This window comes from Tursiops truncatus, chromosome 2, assembly GCF_011762595.2.
Source record: "Tursiops truncatus isolate mTurTru1 chromosome 2, mTurTru1.mat.Y, whole genome shotgun sequence".
Lineage (NCBI taxonomy): Eukaryota > Metazoa > Chordata > Mammalia > Artiodactyla > Delphinidae > Tursiops > Tursiops truncatus.
Genome location: NC_047035.1, coordinates 109,668,232 through 109,695,617, shown reverse-complemented (window position 1 = coordinate 109,695,617; position 27,386 = coordinate 109,668,232). Strand labels below are relative to the sequence as shown.

The 27,386-nt window shown below is 41.6% G+C and overlaps 1 protein-coding gene across 7 annotated transcripts in view; it reads right to left on the bottom strand.

The window, feature by feature from the left end:
• MAP2K5 (mitogen-activated protein kinase kinase 5) overlaps window positions 1–27,386 on the bottom strand; it is a 266,765-nt gene that overhangs the window by 27,143 nt on the left and 212,236 nt on the right. For 6 of the 7 annotated variants that reach the window (XM_073801166.1, XM_073801165.1, XM_073801164.1 and 3 more), the window contains 2 exons: window positions 12,444–12,505; window positions 9,432–9,477 (listed from right to left, as the gene is read on the bottom strand). In XM_073801166.1, the coding sequence (XP_073657267.1) occupies window positions 9,432–9,477; window positions 12,444–12,505 (108 nt within the window). Of the gene's footprint in view, window positions 1–9,431; window positions 9,478–12,443; window positions 12,506–27,386 lie in introns of those variants that run through there. The other variant, XR_012330188.1, reaches the window with a different exon arrangement.

The window sequence follows — 27,386 nt, the reverse complement described above, 5'->3', positions numbered from 1 at the left end:
CAGGCTATTGGTATACAATTAAGAGTTAATCGGGTTACATTTGAAAATTCCATTTTTATTTGTATCAAGGGAATCTTTGCACGAATAAATGAATGGTACCTAGTCTCCTACTTCAGAATCAGTGACCATTTATATTAAGAGAACAGAGAAATGGTAAACCAGGATACTGGGAAGAAACTAGTCCACACTCCGGCAAATGTCTCTCGGTAGACCACGGCCTAATGTTTAATTCTAATCTTGAAAATCGAATAGAGGACAGAAGGCCCAAATGTCTCCACTGCCTTTCTGCAGTCTCTAAATGGCCAAGTGAACCTCAAGTTATCTGCAGGCAGATTTGGCCCCCAAATAGCTGTGTATCTACTAAAGGCCTCACTGAAACCACAAGGCTCGCGGTCCCCAAAGGTCTCTCTCGAAACTGCTACAAATTAAAAAGCAAACAACCCATTAAACAAATCCAGCTGGTTACAACTGTAAATAGGAGGCTTCTAATATTTTTCCAGCCCTTGAAATTCCTGGTTAGACTCATTAATTATTGATAAGAACTGCATCTATTTATTGGAGTGTACTCACAGGAAAACAAGTTGGCCACTTTCAATGGCGATTCCCAAATCACAGAGACTGGGCTTCAAGATCCTTTTGTATTTCCCCCACAAGTGGCTGTCTCCAGATTTTTCAACCTAATCCACTATCCCCGAGAGCTGGGGGGCACGGGGTGGCCCACATCTGATATGCTGATAAAGACCTAGGGGTCCCCTGCCATCAATCTAACCCGGCAAAGATGGTGCTGGCCAGGTGGTCTCCTCTAAGTCTTGACTCTCTAATGACCTCTTGATTTGGATTTAATTGTCAAAGGTGAATTCCCAAGTGGTCAGAACACACGCCAAAGATCACAGGTGCCACTGAGCAAGGCCTGCTTTACACTTTCTTGCTCTTCCCGTACTTCCAGGGTGTACAGCCAAACCCTAGTGCCTGTTCTGATGGGTCTGGCTATACTGGTTGTTAAAAGCTTTGAATGGTATCCCTGCAAACACTGCAACATCCTAGACATTCCATTATTTTGGCACCAAATGATTTTACCCACATGACCTCTCATAGCAGGAAGTCAAACAAAAACCTCCGATCAGACCATGTAGTTCTAATATGGCCATCCTAACTTACACTGAATATCACAGAGTCCAGGGATGGCTTGTTCTTGGGTGAGTTTCCTCAACTTTACTCTCAGTTCCTGCAGAACAAGGGACATGTCTTGTCTTTATGTCTAGTACAGTGTTTTACTGCAATGGATTAGAATACAAATGGCACATGCAAAGAATAATAATCAATCGTGGTTTCTCTTCTTTTAATCAGAACAGAGAACTCGCCTGAATGACAGCAGCATAGGACCAAGCTAGGAACTGAATTAAAGATCATGCTCCTCCTTCAAGGCAACTTACAATCTAGTTGGAGAAAAAAGGTATCAAACCAGTGAGTTTCACCTGGAGAGCTTTTAAAAACAACAAAAACCCCCCGTACCTGCTCCCTGGCCCAAATGTCAGAGATTCTTTGATCTGGGTTGAGATCCAGGCTTTTTTTTTTAAAACCCACTCAGATGGTTCTGAGGAGTTGCCCGAGTTAGGAATCACCATACTGTATGAACCAATCTGTGAATCTACCATGAATATATAATTTATGTAATTAATCGCTGTTTCAAGTTAGAGGCAATAAATGGTGGAGGGCTTCCGAGAAGGGAGCAAGCACTGTGAAGGGGAAGAGTAGGGAAGGCTGCAGGGAGGAGGATGGAGAAGTTCAAGGACAGCAGAGAGGAGAGAATCCTAGGCTGAGGCCATCACCCAAATAACAGAAACTCCCCGTGAGTTGAGTAGCGTCAAAGGAGGAAGAAATGTAACAACATACTCTAAAGAGCCAGCTTAGCCGCTGTGAATGTGGCAGAACACTGAAAAGCGGCCCCACTGATCCACGTTACGGCAACCAAGATAACCAAACTGTTCCTGTGGTCTATGCAGCCTCATTGTGCCTTGAAATGTGATGCTGGGAAGATGACAGTCAGCCCAGTAAAACAAGAAAGAAGCCTTGCAGGCAGGAGTTCAAAAAACCGCAATCTTAAACAGGCAAATCATCACCATATTAAGAGATCTGACTTGACTGATGGAGGAAAAAAGTTATCCTAAACTGGGAAGTTAAAACTGTCAGATTGCCATGATCAAGGAATGACAGATTTTATCTGTCTGTATCTCTCTTGCTATGTGCATGTACATAAACACACACACACTTAACACACATGTATTTATCTGCTAAAGTCTCGTGAAGAGATTAAGCAGTCACGTCTATGGAAAAACAAAGCTTGTTTTCTGGGGTTATAATCTCTCTGTTCTTGCTGAAGTGCTAACATGTCATCAAAAATTCAAATTAAAGCTGTCTGATTTAGTGTGATCTCAAGCGTCCAGACAGTGATTCTGCCGTTGTAATTATGCGCAATTAAAAGCTAAAATCAACTTCTTACTAGTGGATTCCTATTTATAAGCAGACACAAACAGATGATTTTAATGGCCTTCAGAACTTGGAAAAAAAATAAAGTCATTACATGGTTGTCAACTGGCCCCCAGGCTTCTGTGATGCCTTTTGTGCTCGAAGAAAATATTTAGTTGAAGTTTTTCAATCCTATCCGGGGTTTCCCCCTGCAAATTTGGGGTGCCTTGGCCAATAAGCTGATGTGCACCTCCAAATGAATAACCAAAAGCAAAACTGATGTCTGCAAGAACTGGAAGCCAGACACACACGTAAGTCTGGCCCTAACGGTCTATTTTAAAACATGCTCCGTATGAGGCAACAAACTAGCTAAAGGTACTAAACTACCACCAAGTTCAGAATTGCTTATTAAACCATCATTAGTATCTTTTTAAAAAATTTATCTTATATGATATTTTAAAAAACTTTTTATTGGAGTACAATTGCTTTACAATATTGTGTTTCTACTGTACAGCAAAGTGAATAAGCTAGACGTATACATATATCCCCTCTTTTTTTTGGATTTCCTTCCCATTTAAATCACCACAGAACACTGAGTAGAGTTCCCTGTGCTATACAGTAGGTTCTCATTAGTTATCTATTTTATACATAGTATCAATAGTGTATATATGTCAATCCCAATCTCCCAATTCATCCTACCCACCCCCTCCCCCCTTGGTATAAACCAACATTAGTATCTTAAAAAGCTTAGATTGCAAGCACATGGCCCGTGAGCACTATGCAAGGGGGCTGCAGAAACGTGCCTTTCCTCATATTTGTACTTAGGACACCTGTAAGCCCTGGGTCAAAATAAACCGGAACTCATTTTTGATCCAGTTAGTAGAATGAGGTGATAATGCTGAATTTTATCTGAGCCCTGTACTCCCAGAAAGGAGTAACAGGTGAGGAATCTCCCTACTCTCTTGTTAGCTATAAAGGACCATCCTGCTCACACAGAGATAAGACCCCTTTCCATCCTTCCTCATGACTTCCTAAGACTGGCGGATGACTCCCTTGTTCACCTGCCTCCATAACCTTGGCCCCCTCCGGTTGCTTTGAGACATTCCTCATTAATAAACATTCTCCCTATTGCAAGTGCCTGAATAAAATCAGCTCCTTAATCGTCCCATGCGTTTTGTGGCTTTGGGTCCCACAATGGTGAACAAAGCCATTTGGTCTAAACCCAGAAGTCACACCGGAATTTGAGTGCTGGAGAGAAAAATTCTAATGTGGTGGTTTTTCCGATTTTTAAAAGGGACCATGCAGATGCCCAATTTATCACATACCTTGATTAACTTAGAGAACAACCCACCAATCTATCTGAAAATGTAATTACCATCAGGTTTGGATAAGCAGAAAAGCTACCAGTGACAATTTAATTTAGAGGAATTAAACAAGTTAACATCTCTTTGCAAGTAATTAAATGTTTAAACAGATTTTTCTGGAGCAGTTTGGTGTTTCTTAGCCCCCAAACAATACCACCTTCAATACATACAGCCTTTCCTGAGAAGTGAGATGCCTTCAAGTTTGCAGCTGCTGGGATTTAGACGAAGGAAAAAAAAATCTAAAAGCACTATTTTGATTATAACTGACACCCCTCCCTCAAGACGCACACCTGCTTCTCTTGTATTTCCAGTCCCACTATTTACTTGCTTTCTAAGCAAAACGTCAAATTTCAATTGCAAACTGCACTCTGTGTTTCTTCTCAGGCGCCTGGATAGAAAACCAAAGCTGAGGAAATGCTAAACGAGGACGCCCTACTCTGGAATGTACAAGGAAATGCACAAAATAACAGGCATTATTAGAACCTAAGGAGAAAAGTCATGTTTTTAAACAATTACTAAAGCAGTATAGTTATAGCATAAAGACAATTTCTGCGCCAGCTCGTTTCTCTGAAATTCTCTCTGCCACTGAACAGCTAGAACAGATAATAACTATTAGTAAATCAAACTCCTCTGCAATATCCAGCTGTGCCTCATGCATTTACATACAGATAGAATGGGTATATGTTTTTAATATGTATGCGATACGTACTTTTACCACAGTCAAAGTGCATGGGACAAAGGAGGAGGAGAATGGCAATCGGATCAGCATGAGATAATAAAGTGGCCTAGCTAAAGTATTAGCCAGCGATTGATCTCAAACCGGGATGCTGCTTCTTCTGACCTGATTACTTACTATGCATAGATTCCATTAAATAGAGCTTAGACATGGAAAGCTTCTGGAAACACTCTAAATGCACAGAAGGATCTACAGCGCTCTGAATCCAAATTGTAACTGCACAGGAGCCCATGGCCCACACCTTCCCTGCTCGAATCAAGGCCCACGTTCAGGGTAGGCTGAGAGGTTGAAGGGTCACCTGAGAGCTGGTGGGAAGCCCTGCCGAGTCCCACAGGGAGGGCCCTTCCCTTTCCTTCCCTTCCCCCCAAGCAAGCGTTTCACCCTCCAAACGAATGCCTCCCTCCTGAGAGGCTTGTCCTGTCCTGGCTGCAGAGCTCTAACTATCAGAGTGGGAAGGTAGTGAGGGAGCTGAACGATCACTTAGGGTCACGGTCCCCTTTGAAAAACTGATGACAGCCATGAATTCTTCTTTAAAAAAATGCAAATCGCCGCATGCATATACAATTTTGGATGTAATTTCAGGGGCTCTAACAGACTTCCTGAATGAAGTCACAGCCCCTAGGTCAAGGATTGCTGATCTGGTCCAACCCCTTCATTTTGCAGATGAAGACACAGAAGTGGGGAGGGATTGGAGAGCTGCTGACAAGGGAAAGGAAGCTTCCCTGCTAAATCCGCCTGACCTTCGCTACAAAAGAACCCGAAAGGAAGATTAACTCGGCAGAAGGAATTCTCTGTGGTTTACACAAGCAGATGGTCTATAGAGTAAGGTTGCTCACCTGTCCCTTTTACTTAAAAATATGTAAACATATAATTTGCATAGCCAAGCCAGCCACGCACCTCTCCATCTCTGTGGCTTCACCTCAGGTTGTCTCTGTCCCTGAGTGCAGGGGTATGATTCTTAATTTTTTGCTTCCCTCAATCTGATTATTGACATTTTGGGAAACTTTCCCTACCGCCTTCGCATCATCGTCCTCTCCCCTCTTGCTGCAATCCCATCAATCCTTTCTGACTGGCAGAAGCTGCCCTTTTCCCACATAAGCTGTGACACGTTTGCTTGGTTGTCTGAAGCCTCTGAACACCGTCTGCCACCTCCTCAGAGTTTCTACAGCCTGGAAACTTTTTTCTAAGTTTGTTGGTCTTCAGTCACAGAGCTGGGGCAGCACTGATATAGGTCTTTCCTGTGCTTTACATCGGAGTGATTTAAAAGTGGGTTCTTTAATTACGGAATCATCGTCACAGGAACAGAAAGAGTGTGTGTGGGGTTCCTATCTGTCTGGCTGCGTCAGCATGCCAAATGCTCCTGGGGCTGCCTGCATGGCTGGTTTTCCTTTGCTGGGTTTAAAGCGGACTCCTGATGCATGCAATAACTCTTAAAGAATTGAAGAAAGGTCAGATCTTCCCCAAGGATGAAGGACTTCCCTATAACTGAATAGAGTCCACTCAAAAGAATTAACTCAAGAAAAAAGGTACTTATGGGTGGGTGTGCTGCTTCTATGTCAAGTCAAAGTTTTCAGACCTGGGTACTACGGTTCCTTCTATTAGAAGTGGAATTTCTTAACAGATTGCCCAGCTGGTGGTGAATATACTGCCTATTTGAGCTCTACCTTTGTGGGTTTGTAACTCCATGAGGCCAATGTCAATGGAATTTCTGTTCCAGCAAGCACTAGAGGTTTCACATTGCTCTGAAAAGGTTTGGGGACTCGACACACTCACGCTTTGCCCATCCTTTCCTCTGCCTGGAATGACCCCTTGCAAACTCTCTATTAAAATTCAATCCATCCTCCAAAGGCTGTTTTCAAATGCTAACTTCTCCATATAGCTTTTCCCCATTTCCCCATATGGATCCCCACAGAACTCTGCAGTTCTTTTATAGTACTTAGTTTATTCTAATTATTTGTATACTTGCCCTACCCCCTGCAACACTGTACGTGTGAAGCTTACCCTGCATCTTCTGCTGAGTCTAGCACAGGACTTTGCACATAATGGTCCATAAATATCTACTGAATCAGCTGTCTACCTGTTTCTGAGATCTCCCAAGATGATGTGGATGCCGACGATGAGACTTCTGAGTTAATTCTTTATGTAGCTTAAGGGCTACATGCCAGAAAACGGTACCCGTTCATGTGGACCCTGGCCTCCCCCAAATGTGAGCATTAAGGCAAGCTCTTGGTCCAATTTTAAAACATTTCCACTTAGAACAGAAAAACTGTAGCCATCTTAGGAACAACCACGCCAAGCAGAGAGAATTAAACAGCTAAACAACTAAATGAATTCTAACGTTGGGATTTTAATAGCCTCTAGCGTCTAAACTTGAGTTTTACATGTCATCTTTAAGAATGATATGGTCAAAAATTGCAAAGACGATGATTTTTAAGACTTGGGTATTCTGGTATATGAGGTGACTCCACCAAATAAAACAACAAAAACCACTTGAGTGCCTGCTAAGTGCAAGGCCCAGGCCCACAGGTGAGGGTGTTTGGGCACACCTCTCCCTGCATTCTGATTTACTTAGGCTGGGACTTGCTGTGTTCACTGGTGGTCAGGGTCACACCCAAGTTCATGTAAGAGTTCCGTGATGGCAAATCCGTAACTTTCCATATTTCCACCCGACTTCACCTCTGATGCTCTCCCTTTGATTTGCAAAATGCAGGCCCATAGGGAAACCTCAACAATCCTGCGGGCCTCACAGCTGATGTGGCCCAAGTTGTGCAGACCATGTTGGTACCCTGCTGGGTGGAGTCAACACGCTTGGGAGATACGCTGCTCTTTTTGTGAAAGGCAGCCCCCCCCCCCCCCCCGCCAGTGACAAATGGGCTCTACAGTTCATGCATTCCAGAGGATGCACTCAGCTTCCAGATGGGAGCACCACCAAACAGGTTGTAGACGGAGAGGGAAAAGGAAAAATTAAAGCTATGAATATGCTGGAAGGAATAAAGAGACTGGTTTCTTAAGGGGGTCCCTAGGATGTGACTCAGGTTCCTCAAGCCAGGGACAGCTCACTTTCTTTCCTATCCCCTTCTGGGCCCAATATTTTGGCCAAAGGGGGGCAGGGCTCAACCCCCTTGACCACAGGAGCCTCACACACATTCCATTGTTTCCTGCACCCTCACTGAGCCTGTACTAAGCCAGGGGGTGCCTCACTATTGCTATACCTAGGGGAATAAGCTCATTTAAATCAAACTGTGAGCAGTACTAGAAATAATGTTAAATTAAGTATAGGATAGTGCTTCCTGTGACAATTTTTCATTGTATTTTATTGATTTATTGACATTTATTAATTAAAAATATGGGACGGCACACACCAGGGTGTATAGTTGTAAACAGATATATCGAAATACATATTCCTCATCTCTCTCCACACACAGACAGCCACATATGCTTGCTTTCAAGGCACTGAAAGGACTCACCCTTCAGCCTTATCTTTACAACTTGCCACCCTGGAGTGGTGTTCCCTACCAACACATACATCCGGATGCATTTATGAGTGTATGTACGATCTGCAGATGTTTTATTTATAAGTGGCCAACTCACTGCAGCATTGAAACATGCATTTACAAATAGATATCTGTTTTATGAAACCCTATTCCTTTGTTTTAATAGCTGAGCTATCCAGCCATACCATGATAATGTACAAGGTAAATGGGTCTCCATCTCTAGAACCTGTTCCAAGTTTCCTCAAATGTGACTAACTGCATGAATTTCCCAACCATCAGAGATCCGCCCCCGTCAAAAAAAAAAAAAAAAAAAAAAGACCAGTTTATTCTAGACATGAAACCTGCACAGTTATAAATTGCAGGGGTTTTAGGGGTGAACTTTAACTTGAAACTACCCTGAAAACTGAGATTTTGCTCCAGGGGTAACATGAAGAAGAAAACTACCTTCCTGGAAAGCACTTACGAATTAAAAGGGAAACATACGGCTATTTTATATTTGGGGACGAAATCTGTATTATACAAAAGTTTGGGTGCTTAGAGTATTTATAAGGATGAAATACAAAGGCTAAAAACCTTTGAACCGATTATCTTTAACATGATTATTATTTAAAGTGATGAGAGAAAACTAGTCAGAATTTGTCCTGATTGCAATAATCTGAAGACAGGGAATGGTATGCAAAACATTAGAAAGAGTAGACTATAATTATTATTTATTAATGCTTGATGCTAACGTTATGCTAACAGCTTCTGCGTTGTCAAATCAACAATCTGCACTAAATAAATGACCATTTGGGAATTGTTAGGGAACGTCTCTGTTCCTCTCCCTGCTTGACTAAAAACTGTCATTTGCAATCAAAGAAAGCGGCCTTGGAGCTGAGAACACAGCACTTGCAGGCTTATAGTTGTCGTTCTGAGGAAAGACCAAAGGTTCACATTAACTTGATCTTTTGCAGCCAATCTAATTTCATTCTACATGAATCCAAGAGGACTCCACGCCACAGTCAGAATTTCCTGTAGGACTGCACTAAAAACTTAATATGCTGACTATCTTCTCTGTTACCAATCCTCTGAATTCTGAGAGGCTGTAATAGCAAATGAGGACAAGGAATAACCTAGATTAACTTGTGACCCTTGAGTGTGAGGCAAAGGAAAAGAATTCTGCATTAAGTTTCAAATTGGTGATAGGTTTTTAAGAAGTGAAAACTACTATCTGAGGATGTGAGCTTCAAAAGCACCCACTGAAATGAAGTAAATAATATTGGCTTTGCTGAGTCCGTGGATGCTTTAAATCCCATTCTGGTCCTTTTAACAGAATGTTAAGCACAGATATGTAACTGGAGAATTCTAATGTAACTAAAAAAGTCTACTTACCATCAATTCCTCAGGTGCTGGCCTTTCTTTTGGCTGTTTTCTCATGCTGTAAGAGAAAAACTCATATTATCTATATCACTTGTAAATTTGTGCTATAATTTCCACCATGGGCTATTTCTCCTGGAATTTGAATGTTTTCAAAATTCATCATGTTCAATTCTTGACCAAAGCATTAGCATGTATTCCCTTTCTTTTATTTTGACCTTCAATTAATCAGATTTTGGGGGAATCTCATGAATCAAAAATGCAAAGATTTTTTTGGGGGAGTTACTCTTGCAATACAGATAAAGAATGAATTTAAATTTATCCTAATTCTACTTCTGAAACTAATGTGAAAAAAAAAGCAGCAATGTTCGTTTCCTGACTCGGTTATCAATTCATTTCAAACAAATTTAGGGAACAATATACTTCTTTTTTGGTAACTGGGATAAGACAATAAGAAAAGAAACATGAATATCAGGTCAAATGAGAAAACATCTCATTCCTTCATTATTACTCCAAATGACAAGTAATATATAAAAGAGGTCAGGTATCTAGATAATGCTACAAAAGGGTTATTACATTATCTCAACTTTCATTTATTTTGGCTACCATGCAAGCTGATAATTCATTAAACAGCTGTCGGAAAGTTACGTTTGTTTAAGCTGCTTAAAGAATCACATTCCTCCTGAAAAATATTTCGTCTTATGTGCAATAGTCATAATTAGTAGCTATAGCATGTACTTAGCTACGTGATGAAGCACCCAGTCATGGGACTGAGGTAACTGTGGGTAAGCTGCCTACTTGATGGTCGATTTATACTAAACTCAGAGTATCTGTGGGATGAAGTCATGAAAAGAGACTGCTGCTTCTATTACTTGGAAAATCGCACAGACACTTTTTCTTTATATAAGGCAACCTCAAACAAGCAAGAAAAAAAAAGCCCTTCATACAATCTCTGCATTTGCTGACAGTATTTTTTTTTTAAGTACAGAGATCTAATGATCATTTGGTAAACAAGAACCGTAGTTATGAACCATTAATGACATCGAGGACATTTGCCTTCCCTATAAATAACCATATGCATCTCTCAAATACTGCATCCATTAGCAAGTAATTCAAGCTGTCTCGCCAGTGGAGTTGGTAACAGTCTTAATCTGACATGCCAAAGTAGCTGTATCTCTTGGGAAAACAAGGCTATTACCCACTATCATTTCTGTTTTGGCTTGACATCTGTGGAAATTTCAACACAGGTTATCCCTCCCTCTGTCTCCATAAAACTTTTATATAACAGCTGATTAATTTTTGGGACAGAAGGCAGGCAAAGCCCTATCTGCTTTTCTCCCTCTCTGCTCAGAAAGGGCCCCACCCCCAGGTTGGTCTCAGACCACATAGTAGGATAAGCACAGTGGTCACGGCACAAATCCAACATCTCGGAGCGGGTGATGCCAAAACCCGGCGCTCCAGGCAGCTTGGGAATCACACAGTTTGTTTTTCAATGTCTGCATTTCAAAATGGGATATTCCCATCATGTGCTTCTGTTTCTAGGAATTTCATGTAAAGGAAATTAAGAGAGACTGATACATATTTCTAGATAATGGCTCTAATATTAATGAGCTTAGGATTCTAGTGTTTAACCAATATGTACCTTTTTTTCCAACATGGCATATTTTGGAAAAAATGTTTGCAGAGTGAAAACAGTTTTTACAAGCTACGGAATATTATGTAAGTATTTTAAATAAACAGAAATAGTGTTAATAAAAATTTTAGAAGTTGGGAGCTAAAATTCTCTTCCCCACATATTCTCCTATGGAATATAAACTACACGAGACATTTTTATTAAGAGGTAACATATTACATTTAGTCAAAAAGGTGATAAAGCTTGACATTTATATTAAGGAATATTTCTTAGTTTCACTTTAGCGGCATCATCAGATGGATCATGGGGGGAGGGGGAGGGGCCAGTGTACAACCATTTCGGTCTCTCTCTCTGTCTCTCTCTCTCTCTCTCTCTGCTGGGGTGAGGGAGAGGGCAGAAGGATGGCAGCGGAGCAACTAGGCCTTCCAAGACCACATGGGTCCTTCTGAATAGGGGGTAGGTGGATAATGTGAAAGGGATAATAAAAGAAAACTTCATTCTATGGGGAGGAAAAAGGCAGAAGGCTGGAAAAGAACCCTTGACAGAAAAATGCCTGTTTCCTCAGGTATAAAATGACAAGGGGTTGCCTAGAGACTCTAAGGGCCCCTTGGATCTAAATCCTGTGGCTCCTCTCTCAGTTCTTATAATGGATAAAGTGGGCCTAGTGGAACTGTGTCTTCATAGTCTCTCAAACATCAAAATTCAATGAAATGGGACAACACTATTGTGTCTAAAATATAACCAAAGATAAAAGTTATTTACTGGGCTTCCCTGGTGACGCAGTGGTTGAGAGTCCGCCTGCCGATGCAGGGGACACGGGTTCGTGCCCTGGTCCGGGAAGATCCCACATGCCGCGGAGCGGCTGGGCCCATGAGCCATGGCCGCTGAGCCTGCGCGTCCGGAGCCTGTGCTCCGCAACGGGAGAGGCCCGCGTACCGCAAAAAAAAAAAAAAAAAAAAAGTTATTTACTGAAAATCCAATGAATTAATAAACTATGCTGCTTCCACTAAGTGACAGACACTTTTATGGGTAACTTGAGGTTACATTAATAAAAATAAGCTTCATATGTCTGTTCAATAGGGGCTATAAAATTATGTATTTCTTAAAAAGAAAACTGGATAGCAACAGTACCTGTGCTCAAAGAAGGAGCCTGATTCTCAGCAGTTTATTAAAACAGGAAAAAGCCTCTAAAGTACGTTTATGACCCTTTGTGTAAATAACGTTTACATAATTTAAACAATTTCTTCAGCTTTGCTGCCCCATCTGCCCAAGGCCCCGAAGTCCCTCCCCTCTCCAAAAGGAAGCAGGGAGAGCCATAAGGTCTCACAGAGCCGCAGAGTTAATGGCATGTATCATTTACATTGAGGGCATGGCATGTTTGCAAACGGGCTCACCACTGAGTGATGAAATGTACAAATGGCTCGGAGAACTCTCCAACCGGAAGGACGGGTGAATCCTGGGATGGAGGAAAAACAAGTCACCAAAAGTCACAACAATTGCTTTTCTTTATACCCTCCACCCCCAATCCCAAAGGAGCATATAAAGAGGAATATATAACAAGGATTCACCACCATGTGGAAAGGAAAATAAGGCCTCATCCAATTAAAAAAACGGTCTACACTCTCTTCCACATGTTTATGTAAAAATGCCAAATTTAAAGCCATACACATTTTACCATGGTGAGAAACATGAAAGCAAAGAGGGAAGGGAGGTGAAAAAAGGACAATGATAGCCACAGGGTAGGAAAGAAGGTACGAAAGTGTAAATGAGAAATTAATGATTATTTAAGTAACACACAAATGGTCTTATAATTAACAAAGAGCTGTGAAATTATTCTTGTGTTGACCTTTGTTTCTTTTACTGGGTTTGCTATTTACACTTTTCTTTTTATTTACATTTATTAGTATATACAGCTGCTCTTAACTGCTTGCCCCTAACTGAATCATGTGTGTCAGAGTTGGGTTTTTGTTTTTTTTTTCACTTTAATAGAAAAGCTTTTTATAGGGGAAGCCGTTTCCCGAAAAGGAATTTCAGCCTATTTGCCAGTCTAGGCAAACTCATCATGTGAGAAAGCCAGTGAATTAAGGACACAATGAAAAACGCCCACCTTGCCCACGAACAGAACTAGGGTGGAGGTGGCAGTCACTCAAGAGAGCAGAAAACTACACGGCAACAAACGACAACTACCAGGTAACACAGGGAGCAAACCCCATTACCATTTGCAAAGGAAGGCTTTAAGAATTTAGGAGTTTTTTCAAGAATGACAGAGAGCGCCACTGTGTTTATAGTGTAACGGCTCAGAATGTAATGAAATTACACTGCAGAGTACTTTAACAGTCATCTCATTAGACCTACAGTTGGAACAAGAGAGCCACATAAAGTAGGCAGCTGCAAATGACTCCATTCTCATCTATTCTCATTTGCTATTAAAAATACCTTTCGGCGGCTTTTTTCCTCCCTGACATCCCTACACAAAGTGCCCTGCAAAGTATGATACATGCACCTATTTAAATTAACAAAGGAATGACTTATTTTAATCTCACTGTGCTTTGGAGTGCTTTGGCCATTTGGATGAGCAATATATCATTACATACAACCTTCCAGCGCTGCAGGCAAGAAACTCAGAGCATGCAGCATTTGGTGGGAGCCAAACAATTTCTCTAGCACACAACTGTGTCAAATGCATGCATGTATTCATTATTGAGAACAAGAGGAAATAGCTTTGATGTAGTGGAAAAAAGAAGATGATAAAAGCACCTCTGCAATATGCGTGTCATTATCAATGGTGGCAGATAGATACAACTGCACAGCCTCCTATGTGATTAGTAAATATACATATAATTGCTGTGGCCAATTATCAGAAAAATGAGATCGGTAATTACAAGACAGAAAATTAACTAGAACTCTTATTAAGGCTTTGTTTCCAAATCAAACAATTGGAAACTACCAGAAAATACAATTAAATCAAAGGGAACTGAGGGGGTCAAAGGAATCAAAAAAAAAAAAAACAAAACAAAAAAAACCCAAAGTTAAAAAAAAAAGGAATGTGAACCAAATGTTTCTTAGTTTTTGCATATCTGTCCTCTTTGAATTAACATTATTTGTCCAGAAGAGGGGAAGGTTAGTAATTGTAAACTTAAAATTCTCATCAATAGAGAAAGGCTTCCAAGAGGAAAGGAAAACAAAGGAAAATGGGAGTGAAATAAAGTCTTGCCAAGTTCAAAGGATTACATGCAGGCATTACATAGAGAGGACGTGAAAGAGGGTGGGGGGCGATGAAACAGTCTGCTCAAAAGAAACAAGGCACGCGGTTAACATGACAAGGCCTCGATAAAGGTATTATAAAATGGTCACAGAAGTCCTATCGGTTTGAAGAGCAAAAATAAAACATGGTATCAATTTCAGCCCAGTCTGTTTTAGGAAAGCCATATATATCAGCAAGCCTGCAAGATTCTACAAGGCCCAGTTCAAGAGATGACATTTTACTGTCTCAAACACTATTAGTAAAAAGACAGTTCCAAGTCTGAGGTACAAAAATTATGGACTCTCATCAGGCAGGTAGTTTTCTAAGTCGTTCCTTTCTGAAATGTTTTTGGAGGCTGTAGTACTGGAAGTGTCTGAGTAGTAGCTGCTTTAAAATGAATGTTTAGGAAAATAAAAGCCTACTGTCTTTAATGTGGCTGAATATTTACCAAGATGGTTAAAATTCTAGACTGGTTTTATACAAAGATCCTGGTATAAAACGTGATGCTAATGTGGGCCTCATTTCAAAGTATGATACCAAGAGTAAATTAATGAATTATAGACTAGGCAACTTGATGAAGATGTCATTTTAACGTGGATGAGAAACAAAACGAGGAAACTGTGACATCCTTGCATGGGTAGTTAATTTTATTTAAGACCTGATATTGTAGCCTGTTAAGTTCCTCATAATATAAAACTAAGGAACCCTGGGTGGTACCCATGAATAATTTATTTCACTGTGAAAATGCCAGCCCAAGTCGACTCTGCAGAACCACAGAGAGTGGATTCTCATCTCAGTGGTGCCTGGAAAGAATCAGTCATCAAAGATGTGGGGGGAAATTCTAATCTCACAAGCATAATGCCAGATATTTCTTTTCATTAAAATCCACGTCTCCTGTGTATCTCAGAGGAGAATTTTCTGAGATACAGAAGAGTGACTAGTGGGGGGCGGGTTCAGAATGCCACACGCAAACACGGGGTGGGGGAGTCCTCTGAGAGCCTCCAACTCCACAGCACCACGCAGGCTGTCAACAATCCAAAGAAGGCAAACGAACAGACCTGGCAGTATTCCCCACGCTGGAGGATTTTTAAGTATACCTTTCTCACTTTTAAGCAAGTAAAATTAGAAGTTAGTTTAGATCAGGATGTAAAAAATCTCCGAGAACCTGTCTGTTTCGTTATCTAATTCCAACCTGCGCGAAGGAGGAAAGGAGACTTGCAGTAAAGCCGCTCCAGCATCGCCGTGGCACCCAGGGAGGGAAAGCAGCCAGTCACTGTGGGGTTAGAGCGAGACAGAACCACGCCCAGGGGTTCGGAGGAGCTCGTAAAGTCACTGCTGCTACTTATCAGAAATGTTCTCTGCGGAACACGGGTTCAGGCAAGATGAAGAAAAAATACATTTCAAAAATGTAAACACAAATTAGAGAAGCAGTGACACCAGCAACTCTCAGTAGTGGCTGAAATGGACTCTAAATTGTGAATAAAAGTCATTCTCTTTAAGACCCTGGGTGCCATACTTCACCTTGAGGGCTTTTGGGGGGATACTTTTCTGTTGAACTTCTAAGCATGGAGGTATGGAACGAAACAGAGGACACAACCTTAACCAAAAGCCTTGACCTGAGATTCCGGTCCCGAATCAACTTTAGCGTCCTGCTAAGGGAAACAGGCCGAATCCTGTTACGGAGCAGGCAACCGTTATATAAAAACAGCTGCTGCAGCCATTTCAGTAAGCAATTCTGGTCATCACGGAGGACAGTCTCCAAGTCTCAGAGCTTTTGGGAACTACCTAGTCAGCCCCTCCTGCTAAACAACTGGAACACAAGCAGGCAGCACGCTAGAGAACGGCGAAGGACGAGAAGAAAGTTTGAGTGATGCCTTTGCCTTGTGAATAATGAACAGTTCAGGAAGGTCAACCCATTACAACAGAAACTGTTTAATTATTAATTATGTGCAATCTATGAGCAAAAGGACAAGTTCAGAATGTTTAATGTATGCTAACTTCAACTGGACTCTCTCTGGGTATTTTGTTATTAGCACTTGTCAGCAAGGTACTCAAGCATAAAAAAAGGTAAGGAGCAGAAAATCAGAGTGTGTGTGTGTGTGTGTGTGTGTGTGTGTGTGTGTGTGTGTGTACCTGCAACAAGGTGGGGGAGGGGAGAAGGAGGTCCAACTCCAACCACAACTGCTGCTGGTTCACCTGCAGAGTAAGTGTGCCCAAAGTACACTTTGTGATCTTGAGAGCAGGCAAGCAAGTTGGATACTCCAAATAAAGAAAACATAAATGAGAAAAATGCTTTTGAAATGACTTAAAAGGGAAATCATTATTTTAAAGGCATAGTTTTTTTTTTTAAGCCATGTTGTTTCTTGGCTTTAAAGAATCCGTGTCATTAATGTTCAAGCACATGCTAGCATGCACACACGCACGCACACACACACACAAGTGCATGTAAAACTGGTATAATCTGAATAAATTCAGTGGATGGTATCATGTCAATTTCCTGGTTGTGATATTGTACTATACTTATAAACTGTTACCATTGGGGGAAACTGGGTGAAGGGTACATAGGATCTTTCCATGTTATTTCTCACAACTGCTTGTGAATCTAAAATGTCAAGGGCTTCCCTGGTGGCACAGTGGTTAAGAATCTGCCTACCAATGCAGGGGACACAGGTTCGAGCCCTGGCCTGGGAAGATCACACATGCTGCGGAGCAACTAAGCCCATGCACCACAACTACTGAGCCTGAGCTCTAGAGCCCGTGAGCCACAACTGAGCCCACGTGCCACAACTAGTGAAGCCTGCGTGCCTAGAGCCTGTGCTCCACAGCAAGAGAAAGCCACGACAATGAGAAGCCCGCGCGCCGCAATGAAGAGTAGCCCCCGCTCACCTCAACTAGAGAAAGCCCGCGCACAGCAACGAAGACCCAACACAGCCAAAATAAAATAAATAAATAAATTAATTAATTAAATAAAATGATGTCAAAATAGGAAGTTTAAAAGTAAAAGGGTAAGGAGCTATTTTTGTTTAAACTCATGAGGTCCAGATTTTTAGCAGAGCTCTGCTTTGAATAATGGAGAAGCCTGGCATAACTATTTAACTGGAAAAAAGTTGAGGGGCCTTTGCTTTACAAATATACCTGAGGATTTAATTTTTGCCTTTAATTCATAATAAAAGATGACAATGGAACCTGACAATGATGTGGTGGTTAATTCAGACACTGATAGGGCATAGACACAAAATGCTGTATAAAAATGATACAATCATTAATTACTTATTTATTGCTTCACTCATTCAACAATTTTCTTGACCATCTACCATGTCAAAGGCACTGGGCTGGCACTGTGGGATGACTGATACTTGATCCACAGCCTGGAAGAATTTGTGTGTTGTTCAGAGGGTTAAGACGTGCAGCCCTAAGAGCGATGGGGAAGAAACTTATTTTGAGAGTCTGGAGGGCTGTGAGATACCGTTTTTGCTCTCCCACTTTCTTCCTTCCTCACTTCCAGAGAGCACCTGGGGGTGAAGGGACCTTGAACATCTTAACCTGTGTCATGTTCCTTTCTCTTTGCAAAACAGACATTCCTTCAAACCAAGCTTTTATACGTAAACGTATAAAACGCAAAACGTATAAAACGTAAAAAAGATAGAAGGACAACTTCTCAAAAATCTCAGGGTGTTGGCCACACTGGTGAATTCTGAGGTCAGCTGTGCTGTGGTTAGATTAAACCAGGCAAATTAAGTGAAACATGGCAATCCTTTTTAACAGTTTTTAACAGCCTATTTCTAGACTTCTTGGTGTCAAGCCATCAAGCCAACACATTAATTAACATTAGAGAATCACCTGCAGTCTGACCAGTACTGAGAGTTATGCTCTAACATTTTAAAAATAAATCTTTTAATTCAAGCCTAATGTTCCTTTGGCCTGGCCCAACAATCTCTGGTCCTACACTCTGGGGTTCATACTAACTGGCACAGCTCTCCTAGATCACTCCACATCTATCTGCAATGCTGGGATTGAAGGCTGTTTGTGATTCCAGTGGCTTCACATCAGGCAGGACAGCATTTTGCCTTATCAGATCCCAAATTGTTTTTTGATCCTCCACCGTTCACTGCCTTAGAATAGCATCTTTGTGAGACAACTGGCAGAATCCACAGGACAAATCTGCTCTTGACCGGGGAGGGAACCTTGTTTATTTGGGGAGGACACCAAAAAACAAAAAAACTGGACTCTCGGGGCTTCCCTGGTGGCACAGTGATTGAGAGTACGCCTGCCGATGCAGGGGACACGGGTTCGTGCCCCGGTCCGGGAAGACCCCACATGCCGCGGAGTGGCTGGGCCCGTGAGCCATGGCCGCTGAGCCTGTGCGTCCGGAGCCTGTGCTCCGCAACGGGAGAGGCCACAACAGTGAGAGGCCCGCGTACCGCAAACAAAAACAAAAACAAAAAAAAAAAAACATGGGAGAACCAGCTATTAGCCAAGTACAACCAGATGGCTTATAAAAAACACAAAACGTAAATTAACAGGTCTAAAGGAATCTCTGAAATTTGAGATTATACAGATTTTTTCCTATTTTCTTTTTCTCCTAAATGTTTTGGCAGTTCTTCAGTATTGGGATAAAAGAGAAGAGAAACAAACTTTGTCATTTATGTCAAAACTAACCCTTCATTTTTTGTCATTTAAAAGACTTACATTTACTCAGAGATTTTCTAAACATATGGCAAAGATCTTGGTGTTTCATAAAATTCCTTGAAAACAGGTAGGTGGAGAACTGGAAAATGAATTAAGCTCTTAAACCATATTTGCAATTGCTTGCTTTCCAAAGCCAATGAACATCTTTTTTCTTTTTATTTTAGGTCTCTCGTTGGTCATAAGCTATAGTGTACAGTATTACTTAGAGGTGCCTCTCTGAATGGTACACACACACACACACACACACACACACACACTTGCACACTAACTCCCACATACACCTCCCTTTTCAATGGCTTAGGCAGAGCAGCAAAAAACATGCTTGTCTCATACCAAAGAGATTTCATTTACAAAAGTAAAACCTGTTATTGTCCCCTCTATCTCTCTCTCTCTGTAGCCTCCCAAGGCATTTCTATTGCTTTTTCATAAAACACTGCTGCAAATAATCAAGCATGACCACTGACATCCACGAGATTGAGTTTTAGGAACCATTCAATGAACTCACCCTCGTGGGAAGCCTCCTGCTCAGGCTAGTCTAAAGGTAATTATTCAGCAATTCCTACCTGTGGTTTTACCTTGTCCCTATATAGTGTTTGAATTTCATACACTGGTAAGGTCAGTTTTTTTTCCTCAGGAAAAGTTCAGCTACACATGTTTGGATCCAGGACCTAAATTATAATGTTAATATACACACTGCCATTTCACCAGGTCCTATCTGTAGAAATGCTGATTAAAAGCAATCTTAAAGGTAGGTCAGGGCTTCCCTGGTGGCGCAGTAGTTGAGAGTCCGCCTGCTGATGCAGGGGACGTGGGTTCGTGCCCCGGTCCGGGAAGATCCCACATGCCGCGGAGCGGCTGGGCCCGTGAGCCATGGCTGCTGAGCCTGCGCGTCCGGAGCCTGTGCTCCGCAGCGGGAGAGGCCACAACAGTGAGAGGCCCGCGTACCGCAAAAAAAAAAAAAAGAGGTAGGTCAACAACTATATTAAACAAAAATGAAAGAGGAAAATCCAGGAGTGAAAAAGAACCCTTAACAGGCTCCTAAATGAAAGGAATCGTTCCTCTTTTCATAGGTGAAGGGTTAACATTGAAACAGCTGAGCTACATCCACATACCATTCAAGGGCAAGAACCTGGCAGGTCCATGTCCTGAAAAATCAACAAGCCATAACACTATCCAGATAGACTCAGGGAACTTGCTGCAATCCAAAGTCCACATCGCCACACTGTGTGTCCTCCTGAATGTTCACTCGACTGTTAGTTAAAATAATTACTGCCATTTGCCACCTGCACGGCCAGTTATGGATACGGGGAAAACAGAACTTCCAGTGGCTGCATGGTGTAGGAGTGTCAGCGGTATTCGCTTACACATTTTTATAAACAAATTCAAAGGCTATGTTGGCTGTGACTCGGAGGCTGAGAATTATACGTGAAATTGTGCCATACCTGGTCCACACAATAAACAGAGAGAAGGGAATTTAAAGCTGGTTAAACTGATGAGATACCACATCAGTTTAAAATCAGTCAATAGGAGAGGAACAAAGAGAGGAACAGGGAGGGAGGAAGGGAGAGGAAGTGGAAAAAAAAAGAGAACCACATACTGTGAAATGAACAAGTTCAGTTAGAACGTTCATCAGGATTTGGAAAATCATAATGCCATCTGCTACTCTGGACCTCGGAACATCAGGGATCTCGTGGGCCCAGACGCTTTCATTTCCAGAAGGAAGGAAGGAACTTACACCCCCTGGAATGCTGCCTCCATCCTGGAATGAAGGCAACACTCCAGCCGACCAGTTTGGAATCTCTTTTGAGAACATTTGCACTGTTCACAGACGTGTTTTCCCTGGTTTAGGGAAAATTAACGGCAGGCAAAGTGATTACAGCAACTAGGCAGTGAGGCAGAGCAGTGCCCCAGCCCAAACTGCTGGGTAACTGACCCTGGCATCCAACTTGGGCTCAGGGTGTGTAGGTCCCATCATGGTGGATTAAATGAGCATTGTCCTACGGCTGGATGAGACTTCACAATAGAGCAACACATGTTAAATGACAGCAGCCAAAACTGGCCCCACCAGGCAACTGCCCATTCACAGAAAGCTATTCACAGGCCTTCACCACCAAGAAATTAATTCATTAATAATACATCACGCTTCGTGGACAATTCAAAGAAAACAACACAAAGCTACTTGTCCAATGACTGTCTAAAGATGCAGCATTTTCCCTGGGTTAAAAAAAAACTCCAAATTTAATTGACTTACTGAGATCAAAATCACAGGGATGTTTATGCTAATATTTTGATTAGTAAAAAAGAAGAAATGGAAAAAGTCTATCCACTGAATTCATTCAGTGCCATAGGAAATAATAAAAATATAGATTTTTTTTCAGCAGTAGCTAATAAAATCTGACTTTATGTAAATGTATTTATTTATTATGTTTTTGGAACTGTATTTAAAAAATTATTTTTTCCTACTTTAAGTGACTTTATACATTCTTCAGACTATCAGGAAAATTTTTGCTTTTAACTTGTTTCTTCTGTTACATTTTTAAAACTTCCTTCTTTCTTTCTCCTTCCTCCCGACAACTCATAAATATGAATTAAATATAATTATAAATGAACAGACAGTAACTTTTGGATTACTGCTGTGTTTTGGTAGAATCTTAATGTCAATTCTAAAGAAACAGTTATTACGGATAGAACAAGTAATTACTAAAGGAATCATGGCCTTAATGCTAACCTATTTTCAATTTTCAAACCAGTCAAACTGCATTAATTTAAACATACTGGACTTTTCAAAGGAGGTATTAGATTTCTACAGGCTGCCTTACATAAAGAATATCGGTTTTCAGGATCCCAATTATACCTTCCTGACACTATGAGACAGAGGTCTAGTTAACCATATCGCTGGAGGACACGACTATTGTATATCTACTTGTATTAACTTACCAAGTTTCTAATGCCTCCCAGTCATTAACTCATACAAGTTACAAATAACATGAAATCCCACATCATCAATACCCATTTATGCAAGTGGTTAGAGTGTCAGTCACTGTGGTGGGAAGCTCTAGGCATGCACGGGTCACGTCGGACAGCTCAGGCCATCAGGTCTTGTCTCACTTTAAACTACCTGCAGTTAGGTGTTGTGAAAGAAAGAGGCCATCCTAGGATGCTGGGAGCAGGAGGGATGGGGGATGTTCCTTTTATTTTTTTGCTAACTTCAGAAGCCAGAATTATGGCAAAGTCCCTCAGGCAAAAAAATGAATAGATATTATTCCCTCTGGAGCTGGTTGATACCACGTTTTGAATTTCAGGGGGGTATTATTAGACAGCCATTTTCCACACCCTCACTCCCCCACCCCCACCCCCAGAAAGCACCTGCTACGTTCACAGCCCAGCAGCTTCTCAGTTAACCAGCCCTCAGTTAACCTGCCCAAGAATGAGTGATTCTGCACGAATGAATTTTTTAAAAGATAACAGTGGTTCAAGAGCCAAACCTTTTGTGTACATAAATCTTTCTAAAAGGAGTCAATCTCCTCCCTGCCAACATAAACAGAATATGCAGAAGAGAATTCAATTATTTCTTAAAGACACGGAGTCATTCTTACAGACAGCGAAACTGAACTGTGTTGCAATATACTTCTGCCCTTGGGGCACGTCTGCAATGCTTTCTAAGTTGTCTACTTTTAGAGTTTTAAAAAATAATCTCTTCCTTTGATGCCAAAAAGTTCAGCTGTCACTTTTTGCTTCCATCAAGGACAATTATAGTATAGTAAAAAGAGTCCCATCCTTTGTCCTTCAGTTTCCTCATCTGTAAAACAGAGCGCTGTGGGAAAGCAACATGACACTGGGGAACACTGGGGAAACATTTTATCAACCATAAGGGTTAAGGCTAGACTTCTGAATTTTGATAAAGGACTGTATTTATTAGCTAAGTATCTCCTTGTCATATACTATTACTTTTTGGATTTTTTCTGAGGTCTTAAAAAAAAGAAGTAGTAAGTTCTTATAATTACGTGTAAATTTCATTCAACAAATATTTATAAGTGACTACTGTACATTAATTAGGTGCAGTACTAGGAAGATAGAAATAAAAACCCTGGGAGCTGAGAGTCTAGTTGATAAACTTCTTATAACTGGGTCTGGAACAGGAATTGATATAGTTCTGAACGAGGTGCTTGGTGCTGCCCTGCGAACTGAATGCTAATTATCTTCTTCCCATGAAGTGTGTGTGTGCCCCAGCTCAGTGACAGTTTGACTGACCAAGCCAAATGCTTCTTCTCTGATCCGACCTCCACTCTCTGCTACATCCAATTACTCACCAAATTCAGTTTATTCCATCCCCTGAATACTCTTCAAACATGCTAAGGCTGTCTTAATGGAAAGCCCACGTAATTTCTGATCAGGACTATAAGCACAGTAAGTTCCTAACTGTCCTTCCCAATCTACTTTCCACAACCCCATCAGAGTGATTTTTCTGAAACACAAATCTGGTTCTGTTGATCCTCTGCTTAAAACTCTTTCACCTCCCTCCCGGCAAATGCCTTCAGGCACAATGTGTAAAGATCCTTCTAAATGTAGCCATTGCCTCATTTCTTTTAATACTTTGCCAAGCACTGCAGCCATACTGAACTCCGCACGGGCCTCAAGTATCTCTGAGGCTAACTCCTACTGGCCCTTTGGGTTTCCCTTCTCTGTGGAGCTCTCTGGTATATTATCACCTCCTTCATTATCTCTCTTCTCTGTGTTTCCCCAGCACCCTGTCCACACTTTTAGTATATGTAGAATTTATGTGACTGCAAACATCATTAAATGCCTTGTCATAAATACCCTTTTATGTGAGGGGGTTAAAACGACAGTCACTGTGCTCCTCTGAGAGCTCATTAAGTCTCATGCCACGTATATTGCCTGCAGTTTAGTTTAATATTTATTTATTGTTTACTTATTTATTTATTTTGGCTGTGCCGGGTCTTAGTTGCGACATGCGAACTCTCAGTTGCAGCACGTGAGATCTGTTCCCCCACCAGGGATTGAACCCGGGCCCCCTGCATTGGGAGCTCGGAGTCTTACCCACTAGACCACCAGGGAAGTCCCTTCCTGCAGTTTAGTTTAAAGTTATCTACTCATACATGACTGTTTACTAGCCTGTCTCCCTGACTAGAGTAGAAACTCTTTAATGGTGGCAACTGTATCTTTACTCACTCCCTATTCCCCAGTACCTAGCTTTGGGATTAATACAGGTTTACAGAATGATTGTTTGGGCTATAATCGGTGGTTTTCAAATTATAATCTGTGGAACTCTAAGGACTTTTATGTGGGTGCCATGAGTGGGATGGGGACAGGGTAGAGATCTAAGCTTCCTATCCTTTGATCAAACCACAAAGGCCTCAAAGTCCAAAAATTTTTTTTTAACTTGTGTGTGTCAAAGGACACCATCAAGAAAGTTAAAGTCAATCCACAGAATGGGAGAAAAAAATGTATAGTATCCAGAATACATAAAGAACTCTAGGCACTTCCCTGGCGGTCCAGTGGTTAAGAGTCCGCCTCCAATGCAGGGGACATGGGTTCGATCCCTGGTCGGGGAACTAAGATCCCACATGCCGCAGGGCAACTAAGCCCGTGCTCTGGAGTCCGCGCACCACAACTAGAGAGAAGCCCTCATGCCGCAATGAAAGATCCCGCGTGCCGCAACGAAGACACGACGCAGACAAATAATAAATTAATTAATAAGAAAAGAACTCTAACAACTCAAAACTAATAATTAAAAAGGAAAAACCAATTTAAAAATAGAAAATGCATTTGAACAGAATTTCAAAGAAAATATTCAAACGATCAATAAACACATGAAAATATGCTCAACATCATTAATCATAAGGGAAATGCAAATCAAAACCACAATGAGAGACTACTTTACATCCATTAGGATGACTACAATTCAAAGGAAAAAAAACCCCAGAAAATAACAAGTGTTGGCAAGTATGTGGAGAAATCTGAAATCTCGTAAATTACTGATGGGAATGTAACATGGTGCAGTTGCTGTGAAATACCGTTTGAAAGTTCATCAAAAAGTTAAACACAGGGGCTTCCCTGGTGGTGCAGTGGTTAAGAATCCGCCTGCCAGTGCAGGGGACACGGGTTCGAACCCTGGTCCGGGAAGATCCCACATGCTGCAATTAGGCCCGTGCGCCACAACTACTGAGCCCGCGTGTCACAACTGCTGAAGCCTGCACGCCTAGAGCCCGTGCTCCACAACGAGAGGCCACTGCAGTGAGAAGCCCGCGCACTGCAACGAAGAGTAGCGCCTGCTCGCTGCAGCTAGAGAAAGCCCACGTGCAGCAACAAAGACCCAACACAGCCAAAAATAAATAAATAGATTTATTAAAAAAAAAAAATTAAACACAGAATTTTCATATGACCCAGCAATTCCACTACTAGGTATATGTATCCAAGAGAATTGAAAACAAAACATACATCCACATAAAAATTAGTACACAAATGTTCACAGCAACATTTTTCATAATAGTCAAAAAGTGGAAACACCCCAAATGTTAATCAACTGATGAACAGATAAACAAAAATGTGGTATATCCATACAATGGAATATTATTTGACCATAAATATATATGAAGTACTGATAAATACGACAACGTGGATATACCTTGGAAACATTATGCTAAATGAAAGAAACCAAACACAAAACACCAGCTATTGCATGGTCCAATATATATGAAATGTCCACAATAGGGAAATCCACAGAGACAGAAAGTAGATTAGCTAGTGGTTGCCAGGACTGGAGGGGACAGTGAAACTAGGAGTTACTGTTAACAGGTCCTCGGTTTCTTTATGAAGTGATGGAAATGTTCTGGAACTGAGCTGTATAATCTATGAGTGAATTTTATGTTATGTAAATTATACTTAAATAAAAATGTCAAAGTAAAAAATAGAAAACAGAAATAAGTTTCTCTGTGATGATCTTTGAAATTAGCAGTCCTTTTCAGCTGGATAGAATGGGCCTCAGCAGAAGAAAAGACAAACTTAGACCACATGCTATTTTCTGTAGGATTAGCCCTGCTAGAGAAAAGTTCTTATTTTAATTTACTTCAAGGAGCGTCTGCTTGAGCCATGATCTCTACTAGGTGTGGGGATAAATCCCTGTGCTGGATGACTTCATGATACAGTGGGAGACAAACTCACAAACTAAATTTGATTCCATATGAGTAACGATAATAAAGCTTCGTAAACATGCTATGCTGAATTATGCCTAGCACTGGGTGGGCACGGGGCAGGATGGAAGAAATGGGAAGGTAACAGAGACAGCTTCAAAGAGGACATCACATTTGAGCTGAGCCTTGGAGAACACTTAGGCATTTACAAAGTAAAAAACGGGAGGCCGTTCCAAGCAGAGTGAGGAACACAACCCTAAGTATGAAAGTGTGGGGCAGCCATCAAGACTAATGATGGACCCAAAGTGAGGCCGAAAAAAACATGGGTGTGAATCTAAAATGCTATGCTAGGAGGTTCAGACATTACCCTACAGGCAGGGTTTGGCAGGTTGAGATCTGTATTTTTAAAAAGGTAATCCTGTGGAGGTAGGGTGGCAGGAGAAACAAGGCAGAGAGAAAAGCTTAGAAGCTTGTTATGGTTATATGTGGTTATAAAGCAGACTCTTCTCTCCATTTTCTTCTCCTTTCCCAGTCCTCTCTTTTCTCACGCCCTTCTTCAGGTATCACCCTCTTCTAGAACAGAGATGTCAGCCGCCTCTCAGTTTGCCCAGCTCATGTGGAAGTGTCTAGCTGTGTGATTAACCTCCATACTCTTCTTTACTAAGCTGCCAGGTGGGGGTTAGCATCAAACACTGCTTCCTTCCAGCACTGGACATGTTTGCTGGCACTGCTAGAAAACATCAGAGGAGCCAGGTCTAAGAGAAGAGTCCACATGAAGCCTCTTGTGAGCTCAGGAGTTTCGTGGCGTGGATGATTGTCCCCATTCGTGACTCTTTTTAGTACCACTGTAATGATGTGCATATGCCAGCCAGGCAGATAAGTAAATAGTGGAGGCTCTCTTATGTCTCAATTAAATTGTATGATTAAATAGAGTCATAAAAACTCACAGAAGACAAAGGCTTTTTTTTTTTTTTTTTTTTTTTGTGGTACGCGGGCCTCTGACTGTTGTGGCCTCTCCCGTTGCGGAGCACAGGCTCCGGACGCGTAGGCTCAGCGGCCATGGCTCACGGGCCCAGTCGCTCAGCGGCATGTGGGATCTTCCCGGACCGGGGCATGAACCCGTGTCCGCTGCATCAGCAGGTGGACTCTCAACCACTGCACCACCAGGGGAGCCCAAGACAAAGCCTTTTATGAACGGAATTTTGTAATGATGGGCTATTAAATATGTTTTGGACCAAGAGAGCCTGTTCCCA